General features: G+C 47.6%; 1 protein-coding gene across 4 annotated transcripts in view; it reads left to right on the top strand.

Moving 5' to 3' along the window:
* Myo5b (myosin VB) overlaps window positions 1–12,801 on the top strand; it is a 279,722-nt gene that overhangs the window by 174,806 nt on the left and 92,115 nt on the right. For all 4 annotated transcript variants that reach the window (XM_041639124.1, XM_041639122.1, XM_041639123.1 and 1 more), the window contains exons 11-12: window positions 4,952–5,033; window positions 5,574–5,714. In XM_041639124.1, coding sequence (XP_041495058.1) covers window positions 4,952–5,033; window positions 5,574–5,714 — 223 coding nt within the window. The remainder of the gene's footprint in view (window positions 1–4,951; window positions 5,034–5,573; window positions 5,715–12,801) is intronic.

The following is a 12,801-nucleotide window of genomic DNA, read 5'->3' as shown; positions in this document are numbered from 1 at the left end:
TTACTTTTGAGTCATTTTTTTGATGGACAGAATTACTACAAATACAATTCTGCTGGAAAGGAAACATTCTCCTGTCTCCCTGACTATGTGTTTCTGAGACTGAGAGTCTTAGTCATTTTCCAAGTCAGCCGAGCCTCTCATTCATCTCCAGCCTTACAGCAATTACACTAGATGGCAGAGGAATTGTTACCAGATAATATCTTAGAAACAGGGAAATTATGAGCTAATTTCAGCCATCTCAAATTAATGAGAATGTTCTTTGTGGAGCGCTACCAGTGTAAACCTATTTTTAAAAAATGACAAGTGGAAGATACTTAAATCCTCTATCCGTAGAGCTCAGGGTTGGCCCTGCCAGCACATCCAGTGGCCATTATCTGGCCATTTGCTGGGTTCACTCTTTAATCTTCCTTGTAGGCTATGTTAATTAAATTTCCTCTAGGTTGGACAGTCATCAGCTACCAATGTGGGTGGACAGGGAGATGATTGAGGTTCTAAGTGATATTACTTGGTCTACAGAAGTGCTATCTGGACCAGGAGGGGCCATTCCACTGGGTAATAACTGTTGCCCGGGCTGCATTGTGATGGGTCAGTGACTCATCATAGCGTTTGAGTCTTTGATCTTGTTTTATTAACTTGAAGTCATTTTTCCCATGTGGGCATGGCCAAAGGCTGTACTTTAATGTGGCTGACTCCAATCAGTTGATTCTTTTGATGTGAAAGTGATTTCCCCCTTTTCCATGTCTTAGACCTTGGTGGGGAGGTGGGGATGGGGGAAGCCCGAAGGTTTCTGCACACTGCTCTGGGTCTGTTGGGCATCTGATGAATCTACTTTTGGTAGTCCCCCTACACAGAGAGCTGTCTCCCCACTACTGTACCTCCAACTCCTCACCAGGGACAGGACTGGCACCTCTTCCTGAAAGCAGAGTTTAAGGAAGGGCTTGCAATGACACCTTAACGTAAGACAGAAAATTCAGTTGTCCATATTTAAGAGTCGGAAAGAGTGGAGCTTGCAGGTGATGAAGGCCAGATAGGCTTGTGACTCCAGCCTTACCTGTTGGTAGTACCACTTCCTCACCCACTCCTCAGGCCTCAGACACTCCTCCTCGCAAAAACACAGCCCTTCCAGGCGATCTCTTCCTTCTAAATTAAACTTTGGCCTCTCTCTGAGTTAGGATTTTGACCAGAAGATTCTCTGAGTTACTCTGACTTTGGGTAGTTTCATTTCCTCATGCATGAACTTCCTCAGCTGTAGAGTAGAATTATTAAGAGACCTCACTCCTGGTAGTTATGAGCCCTGAAGGAAAAGCCACCAAGCCCTTGACCTCAGTGCCCAGGAGATACTTGTGCTGACTGCTTTTATGTCAACTTGACACTGGCTAGAACCACCTGAGAGGATGGAACCTCAATTAAGAATATGCCTCCATAAGATCCGGCTGTAGGCAAGCCTGTAGGGTGTTTTCTTAATTAGTGATTAGTGGAGGAGGACCCAGCCATCCCTGGGCTCTATAAAAAAGCAGGAAGCAAGTCATGGGAAGCAAGCCAGTAAGCAGCACTTCGTCATGGCCTCTGCATCAGCTCCAGGTTCCTGTCCTGTTTGAGTTCCTGCCCACAGTTCCTTCAATGGTAAACAATAATGTGGACGTGTAACCAAATAAACCCTTTCCTCCCCAACTTGCTTCTGGCTATGGTGTTTCATCGCAGCCATAGAGACCCTAACTCAGACAGTGCTGGTGAGCAGGGCCACAGCCGTCTTGCAGCCGGATGTGTGAAATACAATTTTCACCTCCCTCTAATTCTCTCCCCTTACCACTGGACCCAGTGCAGCTCTTCAGTGTGCAAATGCCCCACTCGTCTGAGGCAAAGCTGCCGATGCTCACAGTGCTGCCCGCATGGTGAGAGATTCCACTTCTGCCCGGTTGTTTGAGTCTTGCTTTTTAAATTGTGTAACGTTGTCCCATACATCTCATTGTGGCTGACTCATATTCCCACCTCCCCTAACACCCCTCCAGTGCCTCTCCAACGGCAGGACCCCTGAACATCCTATAGGTCACTTGCAGTCCTCTTGTCCCAGCCTTTCTTAGTGTTTACAAACTTCTCTGTTATGGCCACCAACAGCCATCAGGCCTTAATTGGGGTCTTGCTTGTTTTCCTTCCTTGCTTAGCCTCATTTCTCTCCTATCTAAGGGTCATATCTGATAGTCGTTTCTTAATTAGAATCTTCCAAAATCCCCTAGTGACCCTGGGAAAATCCAAACGTTAAGTAGTATAGTTTAACAAGCACTGTAGGCAGGGCCCCTCCTCTCTCTGCTATGCCAAGGACCTCCCCTCCTGTCACCTCCTCTCTCCTCAGCTGCACCAAGTCTCTCCTCTTCTCTTCCTCCCCTGCCATCCTCTCTGTAGATGTCTCTCCCTGACCCCATCCCTCAACCATATTGTAAATGTGTGAGTTGAACAATAAAGTGTTGATATTCTGAAGTATGAACATATCATATAAGTCCATTTTGGGGACTAAAAGCTAACAAAGTTACAGAGCTCCCCAGACAGTTCACAAAGTATAAATGATTAAGAGAAGAAATGTTGATTCTCAAAGAAATTCAAAGACATTTTTACACCAAATGACCAGAATGTTTTTTTTAAAAAAAAATGTTGTTTGAGAATTTCATTCATGAATATAATGCATTTTGATCATTATCAATCTCTAACCCCCTTTGGCTCCCCTCCAGTTCCTCCCCCATCCCACCTCCACTTTTCCTTTTTAACTTCATATGCCTCCCCCGACCCACTGAATCCATCTGTGTTCTCATGGGTGCAGGGCTTGGGTAGCCTCTCAGCTCACATGCCGAAAAAAAAAAAAACTGACTTTCTGTCATCAGCTGCCAATAACTCCTTGACTAGGGGTGGAATGAACCCCTGCCCCATCTGTGCTAGCTTGAGCATGTACAGCAGTGGTTCTCAACCTGTGGGCCTTCACCCTTTTGGGGGGCAAATCACCCTTTCACAGGGGTCACCTAAGGCCATCAGAAAACACAGATATTTACATTACAGTTCATAAGAGTAGCAAAGTTACAGTTATGAAGTAGCAGTGAAATAACTTTATGGTTGGGGTCACCACAACATGAGGAGCTGTGTTTAGGGGTCACAGCATTGGGAAGGCTGAGAACCACTGCTCTAAGGGTCTTATGCAGGGTCTCACAGGGTCTTATGCAGGGTACTGTCGTGGCTGCCCAATACTGCCCATTACTGCTGGCTCCTACAGTCTGTCCATAGTCTCTCCTCTGATGGATCCTTGAGTCTTGAGGCTAGACGGTGTGATGTAGCTGTCCCAGTCAGAGCTGCCATTCCAGGGACTCTTGCTTTCCACAGGTTGGTCAGATGTGGGTCGCTATTAATTGCCGCATACTGCAAAGGGCTGAGAGATTTGCTAATCCATGGGTATAAACGTAAGCTCTTATGAGGAGGGGCAGTGTATTACTAAGTCTGTTTAGCAGAATTGCTAATACTGGTCTTTTTCCTAGGTCTTATGACCAAGGCAGTCACTAGTTTGGAGCCCAGTTAATGGCACAAGACCTGAGCTCCATCTTGTGGAGTGGTCTTTAAATCATACCAATTTTTTTTTTAACCAGTAGACTGTGGTAATACTCCTAGTGAGGTGTGGGGAGGGAGTGAAATGACCTAATAGAACACAGAAAGTTTGAGGTGTTAAAAACATTTCTCTGTCCGCAAAATGTTGCTTATCTGTGTTTCTGTCCGCAATACATTGTACATGACATTTGTAAAAATGCATCAAAACATTGAAACATTGTTAAATTTGAACTCAGTAAAGATTATGTAGGAAAAAAAGTCTAACACTGTTGACTAGCCTTAGAATGATACTCATTTGTGGCAAGGGTGAGGGCAAAGAAATAACAAATGACTTATTCATTTCTGGGGGTGTGCTTGCTTCTCCCTTTCACAGAGCAGTGCTGTGGAGACCAGGGAGATGGATCAATGGGTAAGATTGTTTGCTGTGCACGCAGGAGGACCTGAGTTCAAATCCCCAGGACTTATATAAAAAGCAGGGCATGGCTGTATGAGAAACTACAACCCTGACATTGTAGGGGTGGAAACAGGAGGATTGCTGGGGCTTGCTGGCCACCAACCTGAGCTCCGAGTTCAGAGAGAGAATTCTTAAGGGAATAAGGTAGAGAGTATTAGAACAAAATGCCTCCTCTGGTGTCTTCATATGTACAGATGTATGTACCTACATAAACACCTGCACATAACATATCACATATAATACAACACATACAGAGTGCTTTTAGACATGGTAATTCTCCTAGGATTATATCATTAGGAGGGAATCATGAATTAAAGGGGTTTATGAAATTGTCACAACACTGGTAGCAGCATGTGATGGAAAAGGAACGAGGGATTAGAGAGTTGATACATCTGTGTGCCAGCTCCTAGGTGCTTTTGTAAATTTGGGAATGTGTACTAGGTTTGAGAAGTAGCATCAGGCATGTTCCCCAATCCAGGCACCTCTGCAATTCCCAGGTCTCAGCCATACAGACCTGAAACTGGTACCTTTGAAGACTAGTGTGGTGATGTGTTTGGAAAGTTAGATGATAAAAACAGGAGTCAAATGTGTGTCTGGTTTTCTTTTATAAAGGTCACCAAGGAAAGACCTGCCACTATGCAAGAGAATCATGGTCGAGCTTCTCACTGTCTGTCTGTCCTCTCTTTAATTTCCTGCTGACAAGTTCTTTATCAGTTATAAATGATGAAGGTGCTAATGCCTCTGTTTCTAATCCCAAGACTGCAGTACTGATATCCACAACAGAAGTCTATGTGCACTGGGAAGAAGGTGGCAGTTCCTGGGTGGCATGAAGAGGAAAGCAGCCTTGTTAAGTCCCACGGACTGCTTCCATGGATGACTTATCTTACCTGCAGCTTCACCTCTTTCCTTCCGCAGGTTTGAGACCTTCGAGATTAACAGCTTCGAGCAGTTTTGTATCAACTATGCCAATGAAAAGCTCCAGCAACAGTTCAATTCGGTAGGCACAATGTATGACCTAGGTTGCCAGGGCAGGGGACTCACTGTCTCCCTGGCATAACACCCAGGTCACTTCCCTTCTGCGAATGATGTGGTTGGTCCTGCCCTGACTGCCCCCCCTTTTTTGGTGATGCTCCTATTTTGGAATTGGCTCTCATTGCTGGGGTAGGAAATGGGACTCAGGCAGCTGGGTGGAGAGGGTAAATGCTCTCCCTTGATTGACCCACTCCTCTCTGAGCATGAGCTTTTGGGCATTTAAGGTACTGAAAGCCAGATGCAGGACTCCTTGAATTGGCTAGAGTCCAGCAACGCATGTATATTGTAATATTCTAAGACAAGGGTAGCATAGAAATGGGAAATTACCAAACTGAGCTCTGTCCTTTCCACTCATGACTGTGAGTTTTTCTCCATACCTTTCCTGGCAGCTGTCAGCCATCCTTCAAGACAGAGAACCTTACAAGAGCTTGGGAAGATAACTGCCACGCGTGTCCGTCTGTCCGTCTGTAGTGCACTCACCGTGGCCTTTTGTCTCTTGTCTTAGCATGTGTTCAAGCTGGAGCAAGAAGAATACATGAAGGAGCAGATCCCGTGGACCCTGATTGACTTTTATGATAACCAACCTTGTATCGACCTCATAGAAGCAAAGCTGGGTATCCTGGACCTGTTGGACGAAGAGTGTAAGGTAATACTGCTCCTGTTGTCAGTGAGGTCTAGTGTCGGGCAGAGCACTCCTGTGTGATGCAAGGGAGCAAATGAAATCTCGTAGCTGGGATTGAATCTGATTGTCGGGAAGAAGCAGTAGTACCCATCATGGCTGCTAAAAGATAACTTGTTGAATATAACTGGCAGATATTATTATCCTAGTAAATGTATGCTTTTCTTGGCAGAAAGCAGGTGCTATTGTGGTGGTATGGATTTGATATCTCATAGGTCCTAGATGCCCAAGGAAGCAGCCAGCATCTAGATAGGTGTTCCTAGGATGGTCTTTATAGTATTATTAGATGGCTGTGAGTGATGGGAATCCATGGGACAGTGAGAGCCACATTCCTGCTCCCCTCCCAAATTTTATAAACTTCTCATGACATAAAAGAGAACAGCAGGAATGCACCTAACAGGGAGGAGTGTGAGGTGAAGAGATCCGATTTTAATCAGTTATTCAGCTTCCTTGGTTTCCTGCACTATGACCTGATGCAGACGGAACTTGATATTGGCAGTCTCTCCCCATGCAGTGCCTGGCTGGGAAGGGAGCTGAGTGTATAGCAATTCCTTCCTTTGGTGATAGAAGCCTATGTCAGAAGGTATGGAAGCCATATGGCTTAGTCTAGAAAGAGAAGGACCAATTGCTTTGACTTCTGTTCTCCCATAATGTTCTGGAAAAGCACTGAGTGTGGCTGGGTGCTTGGGGAAGGAAGGAAGTGTCCTTTCTAGCATGGTTTCCTGAAGCATTGCTACGGTGCAAAGCCATAGTCCCAGCACTCGGGAAATTGAGGTAAAAGAGGATCACTCTAGTGTGTTGTAATAAGGCCGCTTGTTGGTTCCCAACTGCTCAGCCCCAAAATAATCACACAGACACTATATTATTTTAAACTGCTTGGCCCATTAGCTCTAGCTTCTTATCGGCTTAACTCTTACATATTAATTTAACCCATCTCCATTAATCTGTGCATCACCATGTGGCTGTGGCTTACCAGCTAAAGTTCTGGCATCTGTCTCCAGCAGGGCTACATGGCTTCTCTCTCTGACTCTGCCTCCTTTCTCCCAGCCTACAGCTTAGCTTTCCCCACCTAGTTCTGTTCTGCCCTGCTATAGATCCAAAGCAGTCCTTTATTAACCTGTGGTATTCACAGCATACAGAGGGGAATCCCACATCACTAGCCTAAGACTAGCCTAGATTTAAAAGTGAGTTCAAGGCTAACTTGTGCTAACTACTGAGATCCTGTCTCAACACCTCTCCCCACCCTTCTAAAAAAGTAGAAAACATACCAAATCCTGTAGCTGGCACATTCATATCAATTTTGGGGGTGACAGTGAGGAATTGAGGGACAGAATCTCACTCTGTAGCCCAGAATGGCCTAGAACCCTCTATAGCTGGACTGACCTCCAGCCTCCTGATGACCTTCCTCCCTCATCCTCCCCAGTGCTTATATGACAAGCACACACCACCACACCTGGCTCTTCCAGTGTTTTCAGCATTGCTGTGCATACATGGGCTTTAGCTTCAAAGTCGGTGCCTGGGACAGGTGATTCCACGTGTCCATGGCTTATCTAGGCTTGCCCAGCCTGCAAAGTTGCAGTCAAAGAGAATGAAATAGCTGTCTTTGGATTGAGTGCTTCTGGCCAAAGTGGTAGACCAGGCTCTTCTATTTGCCTCCTGCTGGGAGCTCCCTCCTAAATTTAAATCAGCTCAACTGGAACCGTGCTTCCTTCCCCTGGGCCCTTGATTCCTATCAGCAGCCATCTCCCGCAGCTGCAAGCTCCTAAACCAAAGGCAGCTTCAGGTTCTGAGTCCAGCTCAGGTCTCTGGATAGCTGGGCCTGGGTAGCCCCTCTTCCCTGGCTCTAATCAGACTATAGCTCTTCACTCCCCTTAGGTTGGGGAAGAGGAGAGTCATGCCCTCTTGAGGGACCATAGCGGATGTCCTGGTCTACACAGGTCTGTCTGACCCTGTGTGAAGATGTAGCGCATCACAGACCAGGAAGCAAGGCCTTTTATAGTCCATTAACTCGCAGAAATACCTCGGTGCTTTAGGACAATGTGTCCTGGGACCCATGGTTCACAATGGGTTGCACTTCCCTGCACCGGCAAACCAAAGCTGACTGTGGGTTTCTTTGGCTGTGTGGTCTGAAGATTGTAGAGGCTACCATCATCCAAGGAAACAGGATGTCCAGCACTGGTCCCAAGAGTAGGACACAAGCCCCTGAGGGAATCCCAGAGCAACGCTAGGCAGGGAATCGGTGGCTTCAGGACAGCGTGACAGCACACAGCAGGTAATGGTCACGGAGAACACAGACAGAAGCCAACCACGTTCAGCAGTTGACAAAATAACCCCAAGAGCTCCTGTCCAGACCAGAAGCCCTCCTAGGTCCTCCTGCTCTGTTTCACTTGGAGTACACATGTCCTGGGGTACTCCTCTTGGAATCTACTTATGAGAAGTTGTATAAAAGCAAAACTGTTTCAATAGTTGCCACAAACTGAGACATAGAATATGATGAGCATGGACCCCATGCTGCATTTTTAGAGCAAAGGCTTCAGAAGCAACAGGACAGTGTTGGCAGTGGAGGCAGTGGGGCAGCGGGGACAGCAGGGGTAGTGGGAGCAGCAGGGACAGCGGGGACAGTGGGGGTAGTGGGGAGGGCATGGACAGTGGGGACATAGGGCAGCAGGGACAGCAGGGGTAGTGGGGGTAGCGTGGACAGTGGGGACACAGGGCAGCAGGGACAGCAGGGGTAGTGGGGGCAGCAGGGACAGCGGGGACAGCAGGGGTAGTGGGGGCAGCAGGGCAGTGGAGCAGCAGGGACAGCAGGGATAGTGGGGGCAGCACAGACAGTGGGGACACAGGGCAGCAGGAACAGCGGGGCAGTGGGGATAGGGCAGGGGGAAGGCAGTGGGAGCAGCGGGGGCAGAGGGGACAGTGGGAGACAGGGCCCAGGGCAAGGCAGGGGGCAGAGCCTGCGTTTGAAGTCTGGGTCCCACAGCAGGCAGAGAGCGACATAAGCTGGGGTAGTGGAGACTTAACTGAGCCACAGAGATGCTTCAGACAGATCCTGGGCCGTGTGGCTGCTATTTCCACACGAGGCCTCCTGATCCTGATAAGGGAAGGTTTGCTGAAAGCCCTAGTCTCCCACTTACCAAGCTAGTGGGGACTTAGACAGGCAGTGCCGGTGACTTCCTAGAAGATCTCCTTCCTAGGGCAGAAGGTGAGTAGGTGCAGAGAAATTTCTGAATATTCAAGTAGGAATTCCTTTTTAATCTTTTTAAAAATTTGTATGTGTGTGAGTGTGAGTGTGTATATGTTGCGGGTTGCACATCAGACCCGTAGGCAAGGCCAGTTCTTTTCCAGGGAGCTAGCTACATCTTCTCCCCCTATAGTAGTTTTTAATTTCCTGCCTGGCAGCCTGGATTTTCTGTGAAAAAGACAAACAGGCCTCTGCAGTGAGTCCCCAGCTGGTAGAGGGTGGGGGTGGCAGCAGCTTCTATGAATAGGAAGGAAGGTAACTTAGGTGCAGGTGTGTTTGCTGAGGTCAAGGACCAGAAAGGAATGGAGGAGTTGCCTGGCCAACACCCTGCTTAGGGCTGGGAGCAAAGTCTGGAGTCACAGAAGGGATTCTCAGGTCGCAGGGACACTGGGTCACTGTCACTCCAAACCCCACATGTGGCAGGCCGTGGTGAAGTGACATCCCTGGGGGAGGGGAAGTAGGGCATGGGGCATGACTAGATCTGGCAGTCACGTGGCTGATCACATGGGTGTTTGCTGAGGGTGGCGGGGTGAAGGCCCGGTTAGCAGTGCAGTGTAGTCAGGTGCAGGAGAAGCAACCACCTCCCTAGTGAACTGTGGGACCATTGAGTCCTGGGTCCAGCTGGGTTCTGTGGCAGTGAGGGCATAGAAGTATTCTACAGGGCTGGGCATAGTGACACACACTCCTTTAGTCCCAGCACTCAGGAGGCAGGGTCAGTTCAAGACAGAAATGAGGAGGAGGTAGCAGTGATACTTCTTTAGGACAGAGGGCCTGGGGAGGTTTCAGTGCAGGGTGACTTGAGAGTTTATGGGGGACTGTGTGAGGGCACAAGAGGCATAAGGTGAAACAAGACAGCATATAAGCACCCCAGAAAGCCATCATTGTAGCAGTGGCCCAGGAGCACCGGGACAAAAGCAGAGGTATTTAAATGGTCAAGGAGCCCTTAGCTGTCACCTCTGGTCTGCTGTTCTTTTGGGGGCAGGCTTGACCCTAGGTGACGTCCCAAGCAGGGGCAATGTTTGTGGTGAAATAATCCTTATTCAAGGACATTAGAAAAAGGTTTCCATTCCCTAACACTGCCTCCTTTTTTTAAAAATGCTACTTAATAGCATAGAGTAAAGTGCTTTTAAGAGCTTTATTGAGATGTAACACACAGTGTGAACCTTTGAAGCATCCAGCTCAATGCATTCGGTGCATTCAGCGTTGCAGACCAACACTTCCCCTGGCATCAAAACACCTGCTCTACCCTGCCGTGAAAGCATCAGCACCGGCCCGTTGTCTCACCAGTCACCTCAGCTGTCTCCACTCCTCTTCTGGATGGGTTGTGAGCTCCCAATAAGTGAAAGCCGGCACCACAGGCCAGAGGGTTTAGGCGTCTGAGGGATGGAGCTGGGCCCAGGCTTTGGTCCAGTGTTCTCCATGATGCTTCAAGAGGGGTGTAAGGAACCCTGCATGCAACCATATATGGATTTGGTCTTAAAGAATTTGGTCCCCCATACATTCTAGAGCTAATGATAGCCGTAACCCAAGCTGTGTTCAAATACAAGATTTTCTCTATCCCACGGCTGATTAAATTTTATTTGTGTGAAAATATGTTTGGAGATAAGTGCTTTTTCACCTGAGCCTGCATTCATGGTTGTCTTAGACACTGTTGCCAGGCCAGGAAGCAGAGGAGTGAAGGACACACATCCCAGAGCCAGCCTTCCCTGGCTTCCACCCCCGGCCTGCTACTGTGTCTTGGACAAGTTATCTAAACTTCTGTCTCAAGTTCCTTATCTCTGAGGTGTGTATAAGCACAATAGCTAGCTCATAGGGTGATAGGGAAATAACTGAGTTGATATAGTGAAGATGTGTTGAAACTATGGCCAGTAAGCACTGTGGACATTGGCTATTGCTGCAATGAGACTCTTAATTGGGAATCCCTACTGGCTGATCTTAGTTGGAAGTGAATGGGGAGTTACAGGAGAGGTCGATCATAGTCAGAAAATATGTATACACATCACTTTGGTCAGTCTCCTCTGACTGTTCAAGTCCATCTAAGCAGTGACTATATAGGATCATAGGATTTTCTCATTGAAGTCCAAGTGCATTTTCAAGGCAAGGTGATTTGGTTGCTAGCAGACTGCAGCATTTGCTTAGTGGAGCTTCTCTGTGTAGCTCTGTCTGACCCAGTTGGACCAGTCCCTTGAGGTCCTTTTTGCTCCCAGGCGCTGGTCTGCCTGGTCCTGACAAGCCCCACTATCTGCTGACTCCTCCTTCACCCACACCTGGAAGTTCTAAAACAGAACTCTTGGAGACAAATATAAAGGAGTATATATAGAAAGTGCTGAATTAAATGTATTTTATTGTCTGCCCAACACAATTAATAGCCTCCTCCTTCAAGAAAGAGGTTTCTTTCTTTGAATTTCCGATGGCACATGGCACAGAGGATTCAAAACTAGTTACACCAAATTGAATCTGGAGGATAATCAGTTTGCTTGCCAAGGACCTAAGAAGTTTGTTTCCACATCTGTAAGCATTTTCCTTTTGGAGCACATCTTATTAACTGAGCAAAGCCCTCTTTAAATTACCAGTGGAAGGGTCAGGTCCAATCTGACCTTATCTGAAAGCATGACACAAATTCCTGAAGGAGAGACAGTGGGGACCTGTAACTGAGAGCCGTCAGTAGGAGCGGAGGACACCAGAGCAAGTGATGTCTCACTGGATAAGTCGCTGCCGTCATGTTTGAACTGCAGGCACGCTGACTGTGCCTGACTGTGCGTGTTCCTTCCCGCCCCATTTTTCTCTGCTATCATTCCCACACTCTGTCTCTCCAAAACCCTTCTACTTCTATCGGGTCCCTCCTACTTCGGTGCCTTTGTTTTGGGTGTTTGTTTGTTTTATTCCAGTGCATCCAGTGCCGCTTGTATGTGTGAGTGTGTATGTGGGGGCCGGGGTGTTATTTAACTGGACCAGTGGCTTTACCACTGAAGAAAATGACTCCTTTGGCTGCCTGTAGAATGATGATGAGAGGCGGAGCCCTGTGAGTACCTCCCCTAAACATGCTAATGGGACCAATCTTGTGCAGGTAACTTCGGTGAGCTCATGACTGCAGTGGCCATGTCATGCCAATAACTCACGGCACATCTCCAAGAGTTCTGGAACTTATCTCCACCAAACATCCAGGATGTTTCCTGAGTGTGCACACGCCCAGCTCCACCCCCGTGTTTGCATTTGTGTGTGTGTATGTGTGTATGTGTGTGTGTGTGTGAGAGAGAGAGAGACAGAGACAGAGAGAGAGAGAGACAGAGACAGACAGAGAGAGAGAGAGAGAGAGAGAGAGAGAGAGAGAGAGAGATGTCCTACTTATTCTCCACTGACACTTAACTCTCCACACTTGGACCAGTTGTGACTCCATGAGCTACCGCAAAAAGAAGCGTCTCTGATGGAGGCTGAGAGCAGAGCAGTCAGCAGTCTGTTGAAGCCTCAATGAAGCAAGTTGCATGTTTACTTCGGAAGCCATCTGTAGAGAGGCAGAAACAAGCTGTCCCTGAGGGTTTGTCTCATGGTGACACCTCTAAGTCTAGATCTACGTTTGGGGGACAGGGAACAAGTAAAGCATCACACAGGGTGTGACCAGTCCTGTTCTCAGTCCTTTGATGTGTGGGAAAAGATCTAAGACAGTCGGCTGATTCTATGGATTCATAGTATGTCCTAAGAGTATCCAGAAACTAATGGTGAGCTGTAATAGTATGCCTGTGTTTGTAAGTTCAGTTGTTAGGGTTTCCAAAGAAGAAAGACACAAAACCAAAGAATGGCCAGAAAAGGCTTCTG

This window comes from Microtus oregoni, unplaced genomic scaffold, assembly GCF_018167655.1.
Source record: "Microtus oregoni isolate MIOR12 unplaced genomic scaffold, Mior012 000057F_ref0000458, whole genome shotgun sequence".
NCBI lineage: Eukaryota > Metazoa > Chordata > Mammalia > Rodentia > Cricetidae > Microtus > Microtus oregoni.
The sequence above is the reverse complement of the archived record's forward strand: the minus strand, read 5'-3'. Positions and strand labels throughout refer to the sequence as shown.